The sequence below is a fragment of the Salmo salar genome, unplaced genomic scaffold, assembly GCF_905237065.1.
Source record: "Salmo salar unplaced genomic scaffold, Ssal_v3.1, whole genome shotgun sequence".
NCBI classification, from domain to species: Eukaryota; Metazoa; Chordata; class Actinopteri; order Salmoniformes; family Salmonidae; genus Salmo; species Salmo salar.
The window spans coordinates 35,007-58,129 of NW_025547875.1; the positions used below are offsets into that span (position 1 = coordinate 35,007).

General features: G+C 41.1%; 1 protein-coding gene across 1 annotated transcript in view; it reads left to right on the forward strand.

The window, feature by feature from the left end:
* LOC106598357 (mucin-5AC-like) overlaps window positions 1-22,811 on the forward strand; it is a gene marked incomplete at its 5' end in the record, with an annotated part of 53,843 nt that extends 31,032 nt beyond the window's left edge. The window contains 21 exons of the mRNA XM_045711670.1: window positions 235-385; window positions 847-890; window positions 1,004-2,018; window positions 2,313-2,380; window positions 2,969-3,393; window positions 8,849-9,254; window positions 9,794-10,035; window positions 10,732-10,903; window positions 11,520-11,764; window positions 13,208-13,391; window positions 15,504-15,687; window positions 17,389-17,531; window positions 17,621-17,652; window positions 18,043-18,253; window positions 19,963-20,003; window positions 20,225-20,347; window positions 20,483-20,581; window positions 20,891-21,019; window positions 21,698-21,737; window positions 22,046-22,166; window positions 22,355-22,811. Coding sequence (XP_045567626.1) covers window positions 235-385; window positions 847-890; window positions 1,004-2,018; window positions 2,313-2,380; window positions 2,969-3,393; window positions 8,849-9,254; window positions 9,794-10,035; window positions 10,732-10,903; window positions 11,520-11,764; window positions 13,208-13,391; window positions 15,504-15,687; window positions 17,389-17,531; window positions 17,621-17,652; window positions 18,043-18,253; window positions 19,963-20,003; window positions 20,225-20,347; window positions 20,483-20,581; window positions 20,891-21,019; window positions 21,698-21,737; window positions 22,046-22,166; window positions 22,355-22,535 — 4,256 coding nt within the window. The remainder of the gene's footprint in view (window positions 1-234; window positions 386-846; window positions 891-1,003; window positions 2,019-2,312; window positions 2,381-2,968; window positions 3,394-8,848; window positions 9,255-9,793; window positions 10,036-10,731; window positions 10,904-11,519; window positions 11,765-13,207; window positions 13,392-15,503; window positions 15,688-17,388; window positions 17,532-17,620; window positions 17,653-18,042; window positions 18,254-19,962; window positions 20,004-20,224; window positions 20,348-20,482; window positions 20,582-20,890; window positions 21,020-21,697; window positions 21,738-22,045; window positions 22,167-22,354) is intronic.
* Between the last annotated feature and the right edge of the window lie 312 nt (window positions 22,812-23,123).

Below are 23,123 nucleotides of genomic sequence, written 5' to 3' on the forward strand. Positions count from 1 at the left end.
AACTAATAGCCCTTCATAACAGCTTGGCCGTTTGATTTTGACAATTTACATTCCAAGTTGTTAAACAAATGTACAGTATAAAATATGTAATGCCCTCCCTTGTCCATCTATACTGAAAACTACATACAAATATTGAAATATCATATCCATTACAGCTTTGGTGAACTAGATACCATGAGGATGATCTAATCTGTGCAGGTGTCCTGGATTAAATGGACTGTTTATATCTTAAAGGTTGCTATCCAAAATGTCCTTCGGCCAAGCCTTATTTGGAAGAAAGTACCATGAAGTGTGTCAGTAAGGAGTACTGTGGTTGCTACGATGGAGATGGAACTCATTACAACGAGAGAGAGGTTATACCTTCCAAGGAGAACTGTCAGAAATGGTATGTTTTCAGATCAACATTTTGACATATACATAGATACTGTATTTACATTACATAGGATTTAATATGGTTGGTATAAGCCTTAAGGTAGCCTGTATTTCTGGTGAGATAAGGCAATGTCAATAGTCCCCCTACAAAGAGGTTTTCCTACCATTCAATTGATTTTGCTTTTCAAAGATTGTGATTTGACATGTTTATACCTTATTGGGATTTGACCTGTTTATACCTTATTGTGATTTGACCTGTTTATACCTTCTTGGGATTTGACCTATTTTATACTTATTGTGATTTGACCTGTTTAAACCTCATTGTGATTTGACCTGTTTATACCTTATTGGGATTTGACCTGTTAAAACCTTATTGTGAATATAACATATAACATTGTTTTGTACTTCATAACAAATAGCTCTTAATATTTTATTTGACTTTGAAAGGTACTGTAACCTTCTTTCTTTTTCTAGTCGTTGCTCATCAACTGAGGTCAGATGCAGCTATGATGTCCAAGGTAAGGAAAACCACTACAAACTGAAACATTAGCCTACATTATTACCAAGATGGTAACATGACAAGATGATTACACGATAATAACTTGTGTTCCGTGTGAAAATCTTATTGCAGCTTGCTATTGTTTATACGGCGGCAGAACATACCCGTATGGAGCGACCATATATCACATACCTGACGGTGATGAGAGATGCATTACTGCCACCTGCAAAGAGAACGGAACCATTGTCCGGATTATAAATCCCTGTCCCAGCACCACAACTCCTACAACTACACCAAGTGTTACAACAACACAGATATCCACTCAAGCACCGACCACAACAGTATTTGTTTTCTCAACTCCTACCACTACCCCAACCACAACTCCTACCACTACCCCCACAACAACCCCTACCACCTACACAACCCCTACCACTACCCCCACAACAACCCCTACCACTACCCCCACAACAACCCCTACCACCTACACAACCCCTACCACTACCCCCACAACAACCCCTACCACTACCCCAACAACAACCCCTACCAATACCCCCGCAACAACCACTACCCCCACAACAACCACTACTTCACCAACAACCACTTCACCCACTACTACTCCACACTGCCTGATCAAGACTGTCTGTGATTGGTCAGGCTGGATTGACAGTTACTATCCTACTATAGAAACAGGAGGAGATTATGAAACCATAGAAAATATAAGGAAATCTGTTAAAAATATTTGTAGCCAACCTAAGGAAGTAGAATGCAGAGCCATAGGCTTCATCGATGTTCCTTTGGCCGAACTAGGTCAAGATGTTAAATGCAATCCCTCAGTTGGACTGATATGCCACAACAAGGATCAAGGCATCCCACCAATATGCTACAACTACGAGATCAGAGTCAGATGTTGTGTTGATGTTTGTAGCAATGAGACAACTACCACCTCAGAAAGGCCCACAACAACCATTACAACATCAACAACTATCCCAACAACAACAACAACAACAACAACAACAACAAGAACAACAACTACCCCAACAACAACAACAACAACAACAACAACAACAACAGAAGGTCCAACAACAACACCAGAAAGTCCATCAACCACAACTAAGTCAACAACTTCATCCAACAACAACAACAGAAAGTACAACATCAACAACTATCCCAACAACAACAACAACAACAACAAGAACAACAACTACCCCAACAACAACAACAACAGAAGGTCCAACAACAACAACAACAACAACAACAGAAGGTCCAACAACAACAACAACAACAACAACAGAAGGTCCAACAACAACAACAGAAAGTCCATCAACCACAACTAAGTCAACAACTCCATCCACAACAACAACAGAAAGTCCATCAACCACAACTAAGTCAACAACTCCATCCACAACAACACAAGTAACAGAGGAAGTTACAACTGGTCCAGAATCAACAACACCTACCACCACTACCCCCACAACAACAACCACCACCACAGGAAGTCCATCAACCACAGTAACGGCTGAGACAACAACATATTCCACAACAAGAGAAACAACAGGGGAAATTACAACTGGTCCAGAATCAACAACACCTACCACCACTACCCCCACAACAACCCCTACCACTACCCCCACAACAACCACTACCACTACCCCCACAACAACCCCTACCACTACCCCCACAACAACCACTACCACTACCCCCACAACAACCCCTACCACTACCCCCACAACAACCCCTACCACTACCCCCACAACAACCCCTACCACTACCCCCACAACAACCACTACCACTACCCCCACAACAACCACTACCACTACCCCCACAACAACCACTACCACTACCCCCACAACAACCACTACCACTACCCCCACAACAACCCCTACCACTACCCCCACAACAACCCCTACCACTACCCCCACAACAACCCCTACCACTACCCCCCACAACAACCCCTACCACTACCCCCCACAACAACCCCTACCACTACCCCCACAACAACCCCTACCACTACCCCCACAACAACCACTACTTCACCAACAACCACTTCACCCACTACTACTCCACACTGCCTGATCAAGACTGTCTGTGATTGGTCAGGCTGGATTAGCAAATACTATCCCTCTGTTGGACCAGAAGGAGGAGATTATGAAACCATAGAAAATATAAGGAAATCTGGTATTGATATTTGTAGCCAACCTAAGGAAGTAGAATGCAGAGCCAAAGACATCGATGCTTCTTTGGCCGAACTAGGTCAAAATGTTAAATGCAATCCCTCAGTTGGACTGATATGCCACAACAAGGATCAAGGCATCCCACCAATATGCTACAACTACGAGATCAGAGTCAGATGTTGTGCTGATGTTTGTAGCAATGAGACAACTACCACCTCAGAAAGGCCCACAACAACCATTACAACATCAACAACTATCCCAACAACAACAACAACAACAACAGAAAGTCCAACAACAACAACTACCCCAACAACAACAACAACAACAACAACAACAACAGAAGGTCCAACAACAACAACTATCCCAACAACAACAACAACAGAAGGTCCAACAACAACAACAAAAACAACAACAACAGAAGGTCCAACAACAACACCAGAAAGTCCATCAACCACAACTACCCCAACAACAACAACAACAACAACAACAGAAGGTCCAACAACAACAACAACAACAACAACAACAACAGAAGGTCCAACAACAACAACAAACACAACAGAAAGTCCAACAACAACAACTATCCCAACAACAACAACAACAACAACAGAAAGTCCAACAACAACAACTACCCCAACAACAACAACAACAACAACAACAACAGAAAGTCCAACATCAACAACTACCGCAACAACAACAACAACAACAGAACGTCCAACAACAACAACTAAGTCAACAACTCCATCCATAACTTCTGTGGGCTACGTGGGACGCTAGCGTCCCACCCGCAGTTCACACTATCAACAGCCATTGAAATATCAGGGCACGAAATACAAAACAGCAAAAATCTCATAATTTCATTTTCTCAAACAATCAACTATTTTACACCCTTTTAAAGATAAACTTCTCGTTAATGTAACCACATTGTCCGATTTCAAAAAGGCTTTATGGCGAAAGCATAAAATTAGATTATGTTAGGACATAAACTTCACAAGAAAAACCACACAGCCATTCTCCAAGCAAGGACATGCATCACAAAAACCAAAAATACAGCTAAAATATTCACTAACCTTTTATGATCTTCATCAGATGGCACTCATAGGACTTCATGTTACACAATACATGTATGTTTTGCTAGATAAAGTTAATATTTATATCCAAAAAGCCCATTTTACATTGGCGCGTGATGTTCAGAAAATGTATTCCCACCAAAACACCCGGTGAATGAGCACATCAATTTACAAAAATACTCATCATAAACGTTGATAAAATTTACAACAGTTATTGAAAGAATTAAAGATATACTTCTCCTTAATGCAACCGCTGTGTCAAATTATAAAATAGCTTTACGGAGAAAGCACATTTTTCAATATTCTGAGAACATAGCTCAACCATAAAAGCAAGCTATACAGACACCAGCCATGTTCTGGGGTCAACTAAACTCAGAAGTAGTATTATAAATATTCTCTTACCTTTGCTGATCCTCGTCAGAATGCACTCCCAGGACTCCTACTTCCACAAGAAATGTTCTTTTTGTTCGAAATACTCCATATTTATGTCCAAATACCTCCGTTTTGTTCGTGCGTTCAGATCACTATCCAAAGGAATAACGCGCGAGCGTAAATCCAGACACGAAAAGTCAAATAGTTCCATTACCGTTCGTAGAAACATGTGAAACGTTGTTTACAATCAACCCTTAGGGTCTTCTTAACCTCTTGACGGTCGCCTAGGATAGGGGGCGCCACAGCGTATTTTGAAAAACATTCGTGCCCATTTTAAACGGCCTACTACTCAAACTCAGAAGCTAGGATATGCATATAATTAATACTTGTGGATAGACAACACCCTAAAGTTTCTAAAACTGTTTGAATGGTGTCTGTGAGTATAACAGAACTCATATGGCAGTCAAAACCCCGAGACAGATCGAAACAGGAAGTGGAATTCTGAATTGCGAACTCAACTTCATCACGTTGCCTATTAATCACACCGTGAGCTATGGTTCATTGAGCACTTCCTATTGCTTCCACTAGATGTCCCCAGTCTTTACAAAGTGGTTTGAGTCTCCTACTGTTAACCTCTATGGGCTAGGTGGGACAGCCAGTGTAATCCCGAGGCGCGATATTCAAATACCTCAAAAATGCAAAAACTTCAATTTTTCAAACATATGACTATTTTACACCATTTTAAAGACAAGACACTCGTTAATCTAACCACACTGTCCGATTTCAAAAAGGCTTTACAACGAAAACAGAACATTAGATTATGTCAGCAGAGTACCCAGCCAGAAATAATCAGACACCCATTTTTCAAGCTAGCATATAATGTCACATAAACCCAAACCACAGCTAAATGCAGCACTAACCTTTGATGATCTTCATCAGATGACAACCCTAGGACATTATGTTATACAATACATGCATGTTTTGTTCAATCAAGTTCATATTTATATCAAAAACCAGCTTTTTACATTAGCATGTGACTAGCATTCCCACCGAACACTGCCGGTGAATTTAATAAATTACTCACGGTAAACGTTCACAAAAAACATAACAATTATTTTAAGAATTATAGATACAGAACTCCTCTATGCACTCGCTATGTCCGATTTTAAAATAGCTTTTCGGTGAAAGCACATTTTGCAATATTCTCAATAGATAGCCCGGCATCACAGAGCTAGCTATTTAGACACCCAGCAAGTTTAGCACTCACCAAAGTCAGATTTACTATAAGAAAAATGTTATTACCTTTGCTGTTCTTCGTCAGAATGCACTCCCAGGACTTCTACTTCAATAACAAATGTTGGTTTGGTCCCAAATAATCCATTGTTATATCCAAATAGCGGCGTTTTGTTCGTGCGTTCAAGACACTATCCGAAAGGGTAAATAAGGGTGACGAGCACGGCGCATTTCGTGACAAAAAAATTCTAAATATTCCATTACCGTACTTCGAAGCATGTCAACCGCTGTTTAAAATCTACTTTTATGCCATTTTTCTCGTAAAAAAGCGATAATATTCCGACCGGGAAATCGTTTTTTATTACAAAGAGAGTGAAAGTAAAAGCATGCTATCCCCTCATGCACGAGCCTCAGTCTAATGGCCCTCTGATAGAGCACTTGCCAAACGCGCTAATGTGTTTCAGCCTGGGGATGGAATTACATCGTTCAGCTTTTTCCCGCCTTCTGAGAGCCCATGGGAGCCGTAGGAAGTGTCACGTCATGCCAGAGATCCCCTGTATTTGTTAGAGAGGGTCAAGGAGGGCAAGAAATGGTCAGACAGGCCACTTCCTGTAAGGAATCTTCTCAGGTTTTGGCCTGCCAAATGAGTTCTGTTATACTCACAGACACCATTCAAACAGTTTTAGAAACTTTAGGGTGTTTTCTATCCAAAGCCAATAATTATATGCATATTGTAGTTACTGGGCAGGAGTAGTAACCAGATTAAATAGGGTACGTTTTTTATCCGGCCGTGCAAATACTGCCCCCTAGCCCCAACAGGTTAAAACTGAATGAATGAGACGCTGTTGAAATTGGTCACATGAGGAGGGCCATCACCATTATGACGCCGACGGCCCTGGCTTCCCTCCCCTTTCGAAACGTTTTCAAAGACAATGCAATCATCCTCCTTGAATCTTATTGGCTCTCTTGTTGAAAAAGGCCCTGAAGATTTATGTTATACAACGTTTGACATGTTTGAACGAACCTAAATGGAAAAAAATGTATTTTCTCGAAATGGCTGTCCCGCGGCCGATGGAGCATTTGGATCAGCCTTCAGACGCGCTAACAAGAACAAGCTCTTGGAACATAAAGGAGTAATTTTTTCGAACGAAAATACATTTGTTGTGGACCTGGGATTCCTGGAAGTGCTTTCTGATGAAGACAACCAAAGGTAAGGGATTATTGACAATAGTATACAAGACTAGATGTGATATGCGATTGTTCCAAGATGGCGCTGACCTGTAACGGTAGCCTATTGTTCTGAATATCGCATCCCCTTTCATCGCAAAGTGTGATTACCCAGTAAAGTTATTTTTAAATCTTGCATTACAGGTGCTTTCAAGAGATATTCATCTATAAATCTTAGAATGACAATATTACATTTTAAAAATGTTTTCGAATAGTAATTTAGTAAATTGTAGCGCTGTTTCATCGGATGCATTTGAGAGAAAATAGTTAGTCAACGTTACGCACCGATGTAAAATGCTGTTTTTATATATAAATATGAACTTTATCGAACAAAAGAATGCATGTATTGTGTAACATGATGTCCTAGGTGTGTCATCTGATGAAGATTGTCAAAGGTTAGTGCTGCATTTAGCTGTTTTTTGGTTATTTGTGATGCATGTGGTTGGTCGGAAAATGGCTATGTGGCTACTTTTACGATATACTCCTCTAACATAATCTAATGTTTTGCTTTTGCTGTAAAGCCTTTTTGATATCAGACAACGTGGTTCGATTCAGGAGAGGTGTATCTATAAAACTATATAATTTGAAAAAAAAAATGAAAAAAACAATTATTACATTTTGTTATGCTAATGGCGATATGATTTTTCGCTGGATGTCCGCATACGGGACGAAGGCCGCACAGGGGTTAACATAGAACATCGATAATATTCCAACCGGACAATAGCGTATTCATTACAGAGGAAAAAGAAGGAGCGGCGCACCAAACGTGCCTCGCAGTAAACAACTCACTGGTCCCAAGCAGTCCACTCATTGACTGAGCTCCTATTTTCTGCCCAGTAACAGGAGAAGGATGAAACACGTTTCTTAAGGTGTTTGACAGCCAATGGAAGCCTTAGGAAGTGCAACGTGACCCCACAGACAATGTAGTTTCGATAGGGATTCAAAAGAAGAACTACAATTCTCAGATTTCCCACTTCCTGGTTGGATTTTTCTCAGGTTTTTGCCTGCCATATGAGTTCTGTTATACTCACAGACATCATTCAAACATTTTTAGAAACTTCAGAGTGTTTTCTATCCAAATCTAATAATATGCAAATATTTGACTCTGGGCCTGAGTATTAGGCAGTTTACTCTGGGCTCGCTTTTCATCCGAAAATGAAAATACTGCCCCCAATACCTTAAAAAGTTAATGTTTCTGTACTGGGGTAACAGGGGGAGATGGCTCCAGTATGCCCCCATACCATAAAAAGATAACAACAAAAGTAACAGAGGAAGTTAGAACTGGTCCAGAATCAACAGCACCTACTACCACTACCACAACAACAACCACCACCACAGGAAGTCCATCAACCACAATAACTATGTCAACAACATATTCCACAACAAGAGAAACAACAGAGGAAATTACAACTGGTCCAGAATCAACAATACCCACAACAACCCCTACCACTGCCCCAACTACTACCCCAACAACGACTCAGATGAGGACTACCTCTGAGGAAATGACAACAGCCACCACCAAAGTATCTACCACAACAACAGGCCTCACTGTAGTCACAAATCTACCATACACAAAAGCAACTCAAAAGCAAACCCAACAACAACCCCTACCATTTTCCCAACAACAACCCCTACCATTACCCCAACAACAACCCCTACCATTACCCCAACAACAACCCTATCATTACCCCAACAACAACCCCTATCATTACCCCAGCCACAACCCTATCATTACCCCAACAACAACCCCTATCATTACCCCAGCCACAACCCTATCATTACCCCAACAACAACCCCTATCATTACCCCAACCACAACCCCTACCTTTACCCCAACAACAACCCCTATCATTACCCCAACAACAACCCCTATCATTACCCCAACAACAACCCCTATCATTACCCCAGCCACAACCCTATCATTACCCCAACAACAACCCCTATCATTACCCCAGCCACAACCCCTACCTTTACCCCAACAACAACCCCTATCATTACCCCAACAACAACCCCTATCATTACCCCAACAACAACCCCTATCATTACCCCAGCCACAACCCCTACCTTTACCCCAACAACAACCCCTATCATTACCCCAACAACAACTCATTTCACTACCCCAGCCACAACCCCTACCTTTACCCCAGCCACAACCCCTACCATTACCCCAACAACAACCCCTATCATTACCCCAGCCACAACCCCTACCTTTACCCCAGCCACAACCCCTACCATTACCCCAACAACAACCCCTATCATTACCCCAGCCACAACCCCTACCTTTACCCCAGCCACAACCCCTACCTTTACCCCAGCCACAACCCCTACCATTACCCCAACAACAACCCTATCATTACCCCAACAACAACTCATATCACTACCCCAGCCACATCCCCTACCTTTACCCCAACAATAACCCCTACCATTACCCCAACAACAACCCCTACCATTACCACAACAACAACCCCTACCATTACCCGAACCACAACCCCTATCATTACCCCAACAACAACCCCTACCACTACCACAACCCCTACCACTACCACAACCCCTACCACTACCACAACCCCTATCATTACCCCAACCACAACCACTACCTTTACCACAACAACAAACCATATCACTACCCCAACGACAACCCCTATCATTACCCCAACGACAACCCCTACCACTACCACTACCCCTACCACCTCCACAACTCCTACCACATTATATTTTTGCACATACAAAAATCTACATTTCCTTGCTGGTAAGTGATAGTTTCCTTCATTCAAATGATCAATTCTGACTACATAATGCATTCATACACTTCATTTAATATCTATTTATTACTAATAATATGTTTTTGTTTAGGTTCCTTGATATATAATGAGACTGACGGGGCAGGCTGGTGTTTCACCTCCTATTGTAACTCAAGTTGTATTGTTGAGAAACAAGCCAGACCATGTCCCTCTACGACCCCAGCTACAGTCAGCACTGTCTCAACTACAGTCAGCACTGTCTCAGCAACAACAGAAGCTACACATTCTACACCATCTACATTGTCCCCGACTACACCTTACATGGGCTGTGAATATGCCATTCCACCAAGAAAGGTAATGAAATAAAATAAACAGAATATTTGTGTTTCTTAGCTCATAGTGTTGTGTAGTTCGTAGTGTTGTGTAGTTTATAGTGTTGTGTAGTTTATAGTGTTGTGTAGTTATAGTGTTGTGTAGTTCATAGTGTTGTGTAGTTATAGTGTTGTGTAGTTCGTAGTGTTGTGTAGTTTGTAGTGTTGTGTAGTTCATAGTGTTGTGTAGTTCACAGTGTTGTGTAGTTCATAGTGTTGTGTAGTTCATAGTGTTGTGTAGTTATAGTGTTGTGTAGTTCATAGTGTTGTGTAGTACGTAGTGTTGTGCAGTTCATAGTGTTGTGTAGTTCATAGTGTTGTGTAGTTTATAGTGTGTTACTTAGCTCATAGTGTTGTGTAGTTTATAGTTTTGTGTAGTTCATAGTGTTGTGTAGTTCATAGTGTTGTGTAGTTTATAGTGTTGTGTAGTTCATAGTGTTGTGCAGTTCATAGTGTTGTGTAGTTTATAGTGTTGTGTAGTTATAGTGTTGTGTAGTTATAGTGTTGTGTAGTTTATAGTGTTGTGTAGTTTATAGTGTTGTGTAGTTCATAGTGTTGTGTAGTTTTAATGTTGTGTAGTTCATAGTGTTGTGTAGTTCATAGTGTTGTGCAGTTCACAGTGTTGTGTAGTACGTAGTGTGTTTACTTTCAGGACTAAAACATACATTTTCAACTTTAGGATGGAGAGACTTGGAAGACAGACAACCGCACTACTCAAACTTGCCACAGCGGTGTAATTACCACAACGTATGTGGTCTGTGAGTCTGCAGAAAAGCCTGTGTGTGAAAATGGATTCCCACCAGCTAAAGTCTATGACGAATCAGGTTGCTGCTATCACTACGAATGTGAATGTAAGTTCAAAACTTAATTAAAAACATTATCTTCTCTCCTTCTACAAATACTTATTTCTCCAAGTTTACTTGTTTTAAAGACGTCCTCCAGTGATGTTTGAACATTTCATGTTGGAAAGTGATATCCCAAGTGTAAATACAGTAAAGAAATACAATATGTTTTGAACAAAATTGTGTTTTTTTTGGACACAACTGCAAACTTCAAGGAGTTGGTCTGATCCAGTGGCGCAACTTTGGTTTTAGAAGTGGGGGGGACAGAAGTATTATTATTATTATTTTCATCCAGTTGGATGAACAGTGTTGCCTTGTTTTGTATCACATTCCAATGATAAAACTGGGAGTGGAACAAAAATGCAATTTCAGAATGTGGGGGCGACATGCTCCCTGTAAACCCACCGTCCCCCCATCCCCAGTGAACGTTGCACCCTTGGTCTGATCTGATGGTGACATTGTGGTGTTATCAGCTTGTGCCATTTCATGAGGATACCTAGACCACCTGTTGTGTTCAGTAAATCAGGTGTTAAATGAGGTGAAAAGGAGACTGGAGTAGGACTTTAAACTCTTGTATTGATGAGTGATCTATCTATTTGCTACCTTTTTCTGTTCTATCTCTCAGGTATATGCTATGGATGGGGAGACCCTCACTACGTCACATTTGATGGCCAGTATTACAGTTTCCAGGAAAACTGCACCTACGTTTTGATGAAAGAAATAGTTCCTCGACAGAACTTCAGTGTCAACATCGACAACTATAACTGCGATCCGTCTGGACATGCGACCTGCCCTCAGTCTCTGATTGTCTATTACAAGTCCTATAAAATTGTTCTTACTCCGAAGAGATTAAACGTGACAACAAATATGGTAATTATAACTGTGCTATTGTACACATGTATACACTTAAAAACAGTGCACTTTGAGATAGACATTATTTGATACAGACATTATTTGATACGACTTTCTTTGATACAGACTTTCTTTGATACAGACATTCTTTGATACAGACATTCTTTGATACAGACATTCTTTGATACAGGCATTCTTTGATACAGGCATTCTTTGATTCAGGCATTCTTTGATACAGACTTTCTTTGATACAGACTTTCTTTGATACAGACATTCTTTGATACAGACATTTTTTGATACAGGCATTCTTTGATACAGACATTCTTTGATACAGACATTCTTTGATACAGACATTCTTTGATACAGACATTCTGTCACGTCCTGACCAGGTAAAGAGGTCATTTGCCATAGTAATATGGTCAGGGCGTGACAGGGGGTTGTTTTGTGTGGGTTTTGGGGTTTTCTGTTTCTATGTGGGAGTGTTCTAGTTTTCTATTTCTATGTGTTGTTTTTCCATGTTTGGCCGGGTATGGTTTCCAATCAGAGGTGTCTTTCGTTGTCTCTGATTGGAAGCCATACTTAGGCAGCCTGTTTTCTTTTGCGGTTTGTGGGTAGTTGTTCCCGTTTAGTCTAAGTGTACCTGACGGGACTGTTGTTGGTTGTGTTGTTGTTTTGTTTTTTTGTTGCTAAAGTGTCTTCATTATTAAAGAATTAAGAATGAGCACTCTCCACGCTGCGTCTTGGTCTCCATTCATCAACCCCTGTGACAAATTATTTGATACAGGCATTATTTGGTACAGACATTCTTTGATACAGACATTATATGATACAGACATTCTTTGATACAGACATTCTTTGTGTGGCAAAGAAGGGGGTCAAGTAATAAATGGCAGATATGTGAGGGCAGAACTAATAAACGGGCTCTGCCCGATCACTAAAATGGCCACCCCGATCAGAACTACAGATCACAAAATGGCCGACTGCCAAAACTACAATTCCCAGAAGCAAGGGGAACCCTCAGAAGGTGGAGCCGACCCACAGATAAAAGGTCAAGAAAAACCAGGAAGAGAGAGAGAGGGCGGGAAGGATCTATGAACCATAGAGAAAGAGACAATCTACATTGGCTGGATTTACCGTGTACGAGCTGGACTGTTTTGCACTTACCTGTTGGCGCTTAGACCTGGACCTACCGAGAACCAGATTTGTGTACTACACTTCAGTACTTACAAATAGTTATTTAACAACATTACATATTGGTTAACCACTTTGATGATGCCATCACGTTAACTCAAAAACCATCATCAAGGTATCTGAAACAGTCCCATGACATTTCAAAGAATTTAATTTTATTGACAAAAAATTAATTTAGTTCTGGAAACCAAATCTTATCTACAGTATTGTAACGTTATTCTGTTCTCTATTCTCATTCGTTATGTAATGTTTTTACTTATCATTCACAAGGTTTACATCAATGGAAATCAGATCTTCCCGACCTATTCTAATGAAGACCTCATGATCACCAGCACTGGGGTAGAGTTACTGTTGAAGATCCCTGCCATTAAAGCAACAGTGATGTTTAAGTCCATTATGTTCAGTGTAACCCTGCCAAACTCCCTATTCCACAACAACACAGAGGGGCAGTGTGGTAAGTATGTAGGCATTGTCTACATCCCAAATGGCACACTGTTCCCAATGTAGTGCACTCCTTTTAACCAGGGGGAATAGGGTTCCATTGTAGTGCCCTCCTTTTAACCAGGGGGAATAGGGTCCCATTGTAGTGCACTCCTTTTAACCAGGGGGAATAGGGTCCCATTGTAGTGCACTCCTTTTAACCAGGGGGAATAGGGTCCCATTGTAGTGCACTCCTTTTAACCACCTTTTAACCAGGGGGAATAGGGTCCCATTGTAGTGCACTCCTTTTAACCACCTTTTAACCAGGGGGAATAGGGTTCCAATGTAGTGCACTCATTTTAACCAGGGGGAATAGGGTCCCAATGTAGTGCACTCCTTTTAACCAGGGGGAATAGGGTTCCATTGTAGTGCACTCCTTTTAACCAGGGGGAATAGGGTCCCATTGTAGTGCACTCCTTTTAACCAGGGGGAATAGGGTCCCATTGTAGTGCACTCCTTTTAACCAGGGGGAGTAGGGTCCCACTGTAGTGCACTCCTTTTAACCAGGGGGAGTAGGGTCCCACTGTAGTGCACTCCTTTTAACCAGGGGGAATAGGGTCCCATTGTAGTGCACTCCTATTAACCAGGGGAAATAGGGTCCCAATATAGTGCACTCCTTTTAACCAGGGGGAGTAGGGTCCCAATGTAGTGCACTCCTTTGAACCACCTTTTAACCAGGGGGAATGGGGTTCCAATGTAGTGCACTCCTTTTAACCAGGGGGAGTAGGGTCCCAATGTAGTGCACTCCTTTTAATCAGGGGGAATAGGGTCCCAATGTAGTGCACTCCTTTGAACCACCTTTTAACCAGGGGGAATGGGGTTCCAATGTAGTGCACTCCTTTTAACCAGGGGGAGTAGGGTCCCAATGTAGTGCACTCCTTTTAATCAGGGGGAATAGGGTCCCAATGTAGTGCACTCCTTTGAACCACCTTTGAACCAGGGGGAAAAGGGTCCCAATGTAGTGCACTCCTTTTAACCAGAGGGAGTAGGGTCCCAATGTAGTGCACTCCTTTTAACCAGGGGGAGTAGGGTCCCAATGTAGTGCACTCCTTTTAATCAGGGGGAATAGGGTCCCATTGTAGTGCACTCCTTTTAACCAGGGGGAATAAATCAAATCAAATGTATTTATATAGCCCTTCTTACATCAGCTGATATCTCAAAGTGCTGTACAGAAACCCAGCCTAAAACACCAAACAGCAAGCAATGCATGCGTAGAAGCACGATGGCTAGGAAAAACTCCCTAGAAATGCCAAAACCTAGGAAGAAACCTAGAGAGGTACCAGGCTATGAGGGGTGGCCAGTCCTCTTCTGGCTGTGCCGGGGTAGAGATTATAACAGAACATGGCCAAGATTTTCAAATGTTCATAAATGACCAGCATGATCAAATAATAATAATCACAGTTGTCGAGGGTGCAACAAGTCAGCACCTCAAGAGTAAATGTCAGTTGGCTTTTCATAGCCGATCATTGAGAGTATCTCTACCGCTCCTGCTGTCTCTAGAGAGTTGAAAACAGCAGGTCTGGGACAGGTAGCACGTCCGGTGAACAGGTCAGGGTTCCACAGCCGCAGGCAGAACAGTTGAAACTGGAGCAGCAGCACGGCCAGGTGGACTGGGGACAGCAAGGAGTCATCATGTCAGGTAGTCCTGAGGCATGGTACTAGGGCTCAGGTCCTCCGAGAGAGAGAAAGAAAGAAAGAGAGAAAGAGAGAATTAGAGAGATAGGGTCCCATTGTAGTGCACTCCTTTTAATCAGGGGGAATAGGGTCCCATTGTAGTGCACTCCTTTTAACCAGGGGGAATAGGGTTCCATTTGGAATGCACCCATTATGTAGACAATAAACACTAAGTATGAATCAGAAGAACAGCTTGTAGTACTCTGTGTAAACTGAACATTTGTTGCAATGATTTGATGTTATTTTGTTGAATGTTATTGTATTTTCATGGCATTAAAAAGTTCACTGTAAAGTTACAATGATAGCATAACAAATTAAAAAATACTGTAGGTAGGCTTAAAGTTATGAGAGTTTCTAACATCAAAGAACTTGTGTTTATTCTCATTCCCATATTTATTTTACCTTTATAAAGGTACCTGTGACAATAACAGGAAAAACGATTGCAGATTACCGAATGGACAGATTGATACATCATGTCCTGGGATGGCTCATGAATGGAAGATTCCTGATGATAAAAAACCCTACTGTGAACTGCAACCCCCTACCCCACCTACCCCTACGCCTCCACCCTGCCTGTCAGGGAAACACAGCAATCTGTGACATCATAGTTAGCCCGTAAGACGTGCAACCTTGTAATAACACAAAGAGAGCTATATTACAAAGGGAATATGATTAAGGTTGCTATGACACTGTATACATGAAAGTCTGTAAACTTTCCGTTAAAGGCAATGGTTGTTGTTCCAAAACTTAGAACCAAACTTATCTTGCAGACTTTTTATGCCATATAAACGTTTTTATTCATTAAGGAAGTCTTCATAAGAACTTCACAGATGCTTCACAAATAATTTCAAAATATTACATTACCATACTTCGAAGCATGTCAAACTTTGTTTAAAATCTATTTTTATACGATTTTTCTCGTAAAATAGCGATAATATTCTGACCGGGAGTGGTTGTTTTCGTTCAAAGACTGAAAATGTAAAATGGCCTCTTCACGTGCACACGCGCACCCGTCTCATTGTTCTCAGATCGACCACTATCCAAATGCGCTACTGTTTTTCAGCCAGACTGCAGAGTCATCATTCAACGTTCTGGCGCCTTCTGAGAGCCTATGGGAGCCTTAGAAAGTGTCACGTTACAGCAGAGATCCTCTGTTTTGGATAGAGATGACAAAGAAGGCCAAGAAATGGTCAGACAGGGTACTTCCTGTACATAATCTTCTCAGGTTTTGGCCTGCCATTTGAGTTCTGTTATACTCACAGACACCATTCAAACAGTTTTAGAAACTTTGGAGTGTTTTCTATCCAAAGCTACTAATTATATGCATATTCTAGTTTCTGGGCAGGAGTAATAACCAGATTAAACCGGGTACGTTTTTTTATCCAGCCGTGAAAATACTGCCCCCTATCCATAACAAGTTAATCAATGCCATGACGTTATCCCACGACAACCCTTCTTCGAGGCCTGTCAGTTTGATGTCTGCCACATACCAAATATCTCAATCGGCTGCTCCAGCCTGGAAGCCTACGCCGTGAGGTGTGCAGCTGCTGGAGCCTGTATCGACTGGAGGAACTCAACTAATGGAAAATGTGGTAGGGAAGGACTTTCAAATCAAATAAGGGTTGTATCCCAAATGGGATCCTATTCCCTACATAGTGCACTGCTTTTGACCAGAATGCTGCCAAAAGTAGTGATCTATGTAGGGAATAGGATCCCATTTTGGATGCAGGAAAGATGTTAATACAATTTTAAATAATTCTAATAACTTTAAGATTTATCAATATTAATTGTATTTTGGCAACCTGCATTTACAAATTGTGCTCTTACTGTTTTGTCAATCATTCCATCTTGACCATATTACAGAACTGCCCTAAGACCAGAACTGCCCTAAGACCAAACTGTATAAGGCATGTGGCTCTACTATCCAGCCAACATGCAATTCAAGGTATCCATCTCATTCCCATCTCATCTCATCTCATTCTCATTACATTCCCATCTCGTCTCATACCCATCTCATTCCCAACTCATCTCATTCCCATCTCATTCTCATTCACTTCTCATTACCATCTCATCTTATTCTCATTTCATTCCAATCTCATCTCATTCTCTTTTCATTCCCATCTCATCTCATACCCATCTCATTCCCATCTCATCTCATTCTCATTTCATTCCCATCTCATTCTCATCTCATTCCCATCTCATTATTTTACACCACTACCTAATGGACAGGCATTCTTTAAGGTTTCCATTATATTAAACGTTTCTAGTCTGTAATGAATTGTTTTTTCTTGTCATAGATACAATGACAAATATGTGCATTCATGTCAGGGAGCACAAATGACCCGTGACTTTGTATGTGACTCATTCATGGAGGGCTGTTTCTGCCCTGAGGGTACCGTCTTGTTCAACACATTCTCTGACACCTGTGTTCGTGACTGTGGTAAGGATGTTTCAGTTTGAGAAATACATTGTTTAATTGTGTCTCAAAGGACCACCATGTATGACTTAAAATCTTATTTTCCCTTCAAGGATGTACAGGACCTGATGGAAAACCCAAACGGGTAATAATGTAGATGTATACCACAATGAATCTGTCAGAATAAATAGTTTAACAGCTCACTTCACATTATAGCCCACAAAAAGGTTCTGTATAGAAACCCAATTATTTTAAGCAGTTTACTAGTTTCATTGGGGCTTGTTAGTGGTCCAAGCCCTGAAGAGGCTGGAGCCCTATTGTTATTATTAATCAATCAAATGTATTTGATAAAGCCCTTTTTTCATCAGCAGTGGTCACAAAGTGCTTTACAGATACCCAGCCTAAAACCTAAAAGAGCAGGCAATGCAGAGGCATAAAGACAGTGGCTAGGAAAAACTCCCTAGAAGGAAGGAACCTAGGAATAAACAAAGAGAGGAACCAGGTTCTGAGGGGTTGCCAGTCTCATCTTAATAAGTTTCAAGTCTCTGCTAACAGTGTTTGTTTTGTCCCAACACAGTTTGGTGAGACTTGGAACAGTAACTGCCAGAAGTGCACGTGTAATGCTGACACACTGAGTGTCCAGTGTGAACCAGTGAACTGTCCGCCCCAAGAAATTGTTACCTGTAAGAAGTACGGTGAGGTGTTGGTCAACGAGATGGTGGACTGCTGTCAGATAAATAAATGCGGTGAGTATAGACAGGATCTGAGTTGAGACCAGATAGAGGAACCTTAACAAGTCTGTGTGTGCTAAATGTTTGGCATATGACAAGGAGTACAAGGAGTGGAATGTTTGCACAAAACAGGTCTTCATTCTAGCTACTTCATAAAGCTTTCATAAGCACTGCATAAATGTGTTACAAAGCATCTATAACATGCTTTATAAAGGGTTCATAAATGTGGCATAACTCTGTGACATAATCACCAGACTGTGAATAGTGTAGCTTGTCCCTGAGCTGGTGGACCAATTAACTCTCTTTCTGCTGGAGGTACTGCATGTTGATTCCAACCTTAAAAGTAACAACAAAGAAATTTAGAAGGTGTGTTAGGAAATGCCTTTGTCACACAAATTCTATTCAATTTAAGGTCTTTATTGGCATGGGAAACATATGTTAACATTGCCAAAGCAAGTGAAGTAGATAATAAACAAAGGTGAAATAAACAATTAAAAATGAACAGTAAACATTACACTCATAGAAGTTCCAAAAGAATAAAGACATTTCAAATGTCATATTGTGTCTATATACAGTGTTGTAAGGACGTGCAATTTATTTGAAATAACAACTGAGATAGCTACAATAAGTAATCTAACTCAACACTTAACTACTATGAACTCATTAAAAATTACAATAAATATAGGTTCATTATTCATAAGGCTTTTATTAAGCAGTGCTTATGCCACCTTTTATAAAGCACAGGTTTGTCTAATTTGACACAGTGGGTTATGTCATACAGTTATGTCACATTTATGAACCCTATATAAAGCATGACATATGGTTATAGATGGTTTGTAACACATTTCGGTAGTGTTTATGAAGCCTTTATACTGACCATGTCATTGGACCCTGTCATTGGACCATGTCATTGGACCCTGTCATTGGACCATCACGCACCATAATTTCAAAACTGTGTATAGTGATAAAACAGTGACTTCATATTTCTATTCCTAGAACGTGGAAAGGCACAGCGCTCACTCAATCATATCATAACATAGACTTTAACCTGGAGCTAATTATTAAGGATGTAAATATTGTCATGAACACGGTGCAGGTGTCGTGATGGTAACGTGGTGCAGGTGTCATGATGGTAACGCGGTGCAGGTGTCGTGATGGTAACGCGGTGCAGGTGTCGTGATGGTAACGCGGTGCAGCTGTCGTGATGGTAACGCGGTGCAGGTGTCGTGATGGTAACGCGGTGCAGATGTCGTGATGGTAACGTGGTGCAGGTGTCGTGATGGTAACGCCGGTGCAGGTGTCGTGATGGTAACGCGGTGCAGGTGTCGTGATGGTAACGCGTGCAGGTGTCGTGATGGTAACGCGGTGCAGGTGTCGTGATGGTAACGCGGTGCAGGTGTCGTGATGGTAACGCGGTGCAGGTGTCGTGATGGTAACGCGGTGCAGGTGTCGTGATGGTAACGTGGTGCAGGTGTCGTGATGGTAACGCGGTGCAGGTGTCGTGATGGTAACGCGGTGCAGGTGTCGTGATGGTAACGCGGTGCAGGTGTCGTGATGGTAACGCGGTGCAGGTGTCGTGATGGTAACGTGGTGCAGGTGTCGTGATGGTAACGCGGTGCAGGTGTCATGATGGTAACATGGTGCAGGAATTGTGACTAACTTAACTGTTCAACAACTGTAATGTCTCAACCATTGTCTGACCCTTTTATTGTGTGTTCTCTCAGTACCCAAACCTGTTTGTGTCTACAATAATACTGAATACATGGTGAGAAGTAACACTTTTTTGATATCACTCTGCACAAATATAATTTGCAGGCAGAACAGAGCAGTATTACAATAAATCATTTGTAAATTGTGTATAAAATAAACCTAAATATTGATGTGCCAATCACAGATTGCCCCTTTAAGTAATCCTGAGAGCCACTGTGGCCCCAAGCTTAATTTTTGCTTCAGTACATGATACTAACTCTTGCTTGCATTCTCCAGCTTGGTGAAAATGTTCCCAGCAGCACCTGTGAGGAGTGCAAGTGTGGCCCTAATAAGGATCCAGTTTCCAAGCTGTATGTTGTAGACTGTGTCCAAATCAACTGTTCCACCACTTGCCAAACGGTACTGTACTCGGGATAATTGCAAACTCGGTTTAACATAAGTGAAACATTTTACATGGTAGGCTATACAGTATAATATTCCAGGTATATATGAAGGAAATCCACTAATGATGTCACCTTGTTGATTCTCCTCCAGGGTTATGAGTATGAAGTCGTACCTGAGAAATGTTGTGGAACGTGTGTCCAGAAGGACTGTGTTGTAGTTCTCCCAGATGCCACATCTCACATCATTCAGGTGACGTTGATGAGATAATGCACCCAAATTAGATTCTTTTTAATATCAGATATCTTTGTTATATCTCAAAGGGACGAATTACATCACTAATGAGAACATTTAAATGCTTACAAATGTTCATAAATGCTTCTTAAATGATCATAAATGTTAAAGGTGTAAATGCTTAAGAATTGTACTGCTTGTTTACATTTTCAAATAATGAAGAACTTATTTCTGAAAGTTTATAAATTATGTATCACTTCTTATTTATTGAAGTTTTTATAACATACACTATTAATTTATCAACATTTATGTTTTGCTACTTGACAGCTTGGGAAGTTTTGGTCACCCCCTAGTGACCGCTGTGTGAAGTATGACTGCTCAAAAACAAACAAACAGCTCATCGTTGTGAAATCCAAATTGGAATGCCCAGTGTTCCGTCCAGAGGACTGCGTCCCTGTAAGTAGATGAGGAAACTGGTTGAATGTGTTTGTTTGAAGTAAAGTAACTATACCTAAATACACTGGTTGCTTCATTTGATAGTAACTTTTAAGTTATATTGAATTTACATCCGAGTAGCATATTCATAGATGATCATAGTTTAAGACCATGGTGATTGCCTACGGAGCTGTGTAGGGAACGGCACCTCCATACCTTCAGGCTCTGATCAGGCCCTACACCCAAACAAGGGCACTGCGTTCATCCACCTCTGGCCTGCTCGCCTCCCTACCTCTAAGGAAGCACAGTTCCCGCTCAGCCCAGTCAAAACTGTTCGCTGCTCTGGCACCCCAATGGTGGAACAAGCTCCCTCACGACGCCAGGACAGCGGAGTCAATCACCACCTTCCGGAGACACCTGAAACCCCACCTCTTTAAGGAATACCTAGGATAGGATAAAGTAATCCTTCTAACCCCCCCCCCTTAAAAGATTTAGATGCACTATTGTAAAGTGGTTGTTCCACTGGATATCATAAGGTGAATGCACCAATTTGTAAGTCGCTCTGGATAAGAGCGTCTGCTAAATGACTTAAATGTAAATGTAATAGTTTTCCATTATAACATCTATACTGTGTTCTCTAGCTCAATAGACTGTAACTAGTCATATCCAAATTGTGCTGAACGCTATTATTTTTGACAGGGAACTGAGAAAACTGATGCAAGTGGATGTTGCACAACCTGTAAGTTAAAACAATATACTGATTCATTTATAAATATTAATGATTGTGTGAAGTTGTATTTATTGTTTACACATCAGATCTACTAGTCAAACATAACCTCTTATGAACCTAACCTCTTATGAACATAACCTCTTATGAACATAACCTCTCATGACTTAATAAATCAATGTTGAGTTTCTGTGGATGAAACTGAATACAGATATGATGTGATATACTTTTTCAAGTTGCTCAAAGTCTGTGCACTTTACATTGTAAGTGGGAAACTCAGCACTTTAAGATGTCTTCTTTAACTCTGTCTACCTAAACAGGCACTTTACGTAGTCACTGTGATGTGAAGAACACCATCACCTACCTAGAGGTGAATAACTGCAGGTCTACTGTGCCGGTGGAAATCTCAGCCTGCGGGGGATCCTGTGGAACGTCTTCTATGTGAGTACAAACTCTAAATAAGAACACACACACACACACACACACGCCAAAAAAGCACACAGAGGTCTTGCAGAAATTTGTACTTGGGGAATTGGATTGAAGGGTGAGAAATCAATGGGAGCTGACCTATGGCAGAATAAATGTGGTACTGTTTCTAACAGTGATGTTTGTTGTGTCCTGTTTGCTAGGTACTCTGCAGAGAAAAACACCTTGATGCACTCCTGCTCCTGCTGTCAGGAGATGTCTACCAGTGAGAGGAAGGTGGAGATGCTCTGCCCTGACGGGAAGAAGATCATGCAGAACTACATTTACATTGATAAGTGCGGCTGCCATGACTCTGAGTGTGACAAGAAGAACCACGTAGATTAGGAATTGAAGAATTAAGTCTTTTGAAATGTTCTTATTTACATTAACTGCATGGAATATTAAATACTTTTATCTAAAGGGAACCAATAGGGGCTGTCTAATTATCATATAGGCTACTTTTCATAAGGTGAATGCACCAATTTGTAAGTCGCTCTGGATAAGAGCGTCTGCTAAATGACTTAAATGTAATGTAAATGTACTTTCATGAACTGTATGTCCTTTCTCTCTACACTATCATAGACATTATGCAAACGTATTAAACTGATGAAGAAGCATGAAGTCATTATCTTGTTTTATTTCATATTGTCAAGTGCATCAATGTGTGACTAGGTAAAAAGTACACATAGTATTTAATAAAGAACACATTCATTACATAACTGTTACGATTAGAAGGGACAATCTGCGAATCAAACAATAACATATTGGCCAACCTGCCATTGTTTTGGCAAGAAGCTGAAGGATGGGGCTGGAGAAATGTAACCACTCTAAAATTCATAGACAGGGCCATGGATGCAAGGACTGACCATCCATGATATCAACATTATAGTTGTAAATCATGTTTTGAGGCTATACAGTGTTTGTTAACAATTA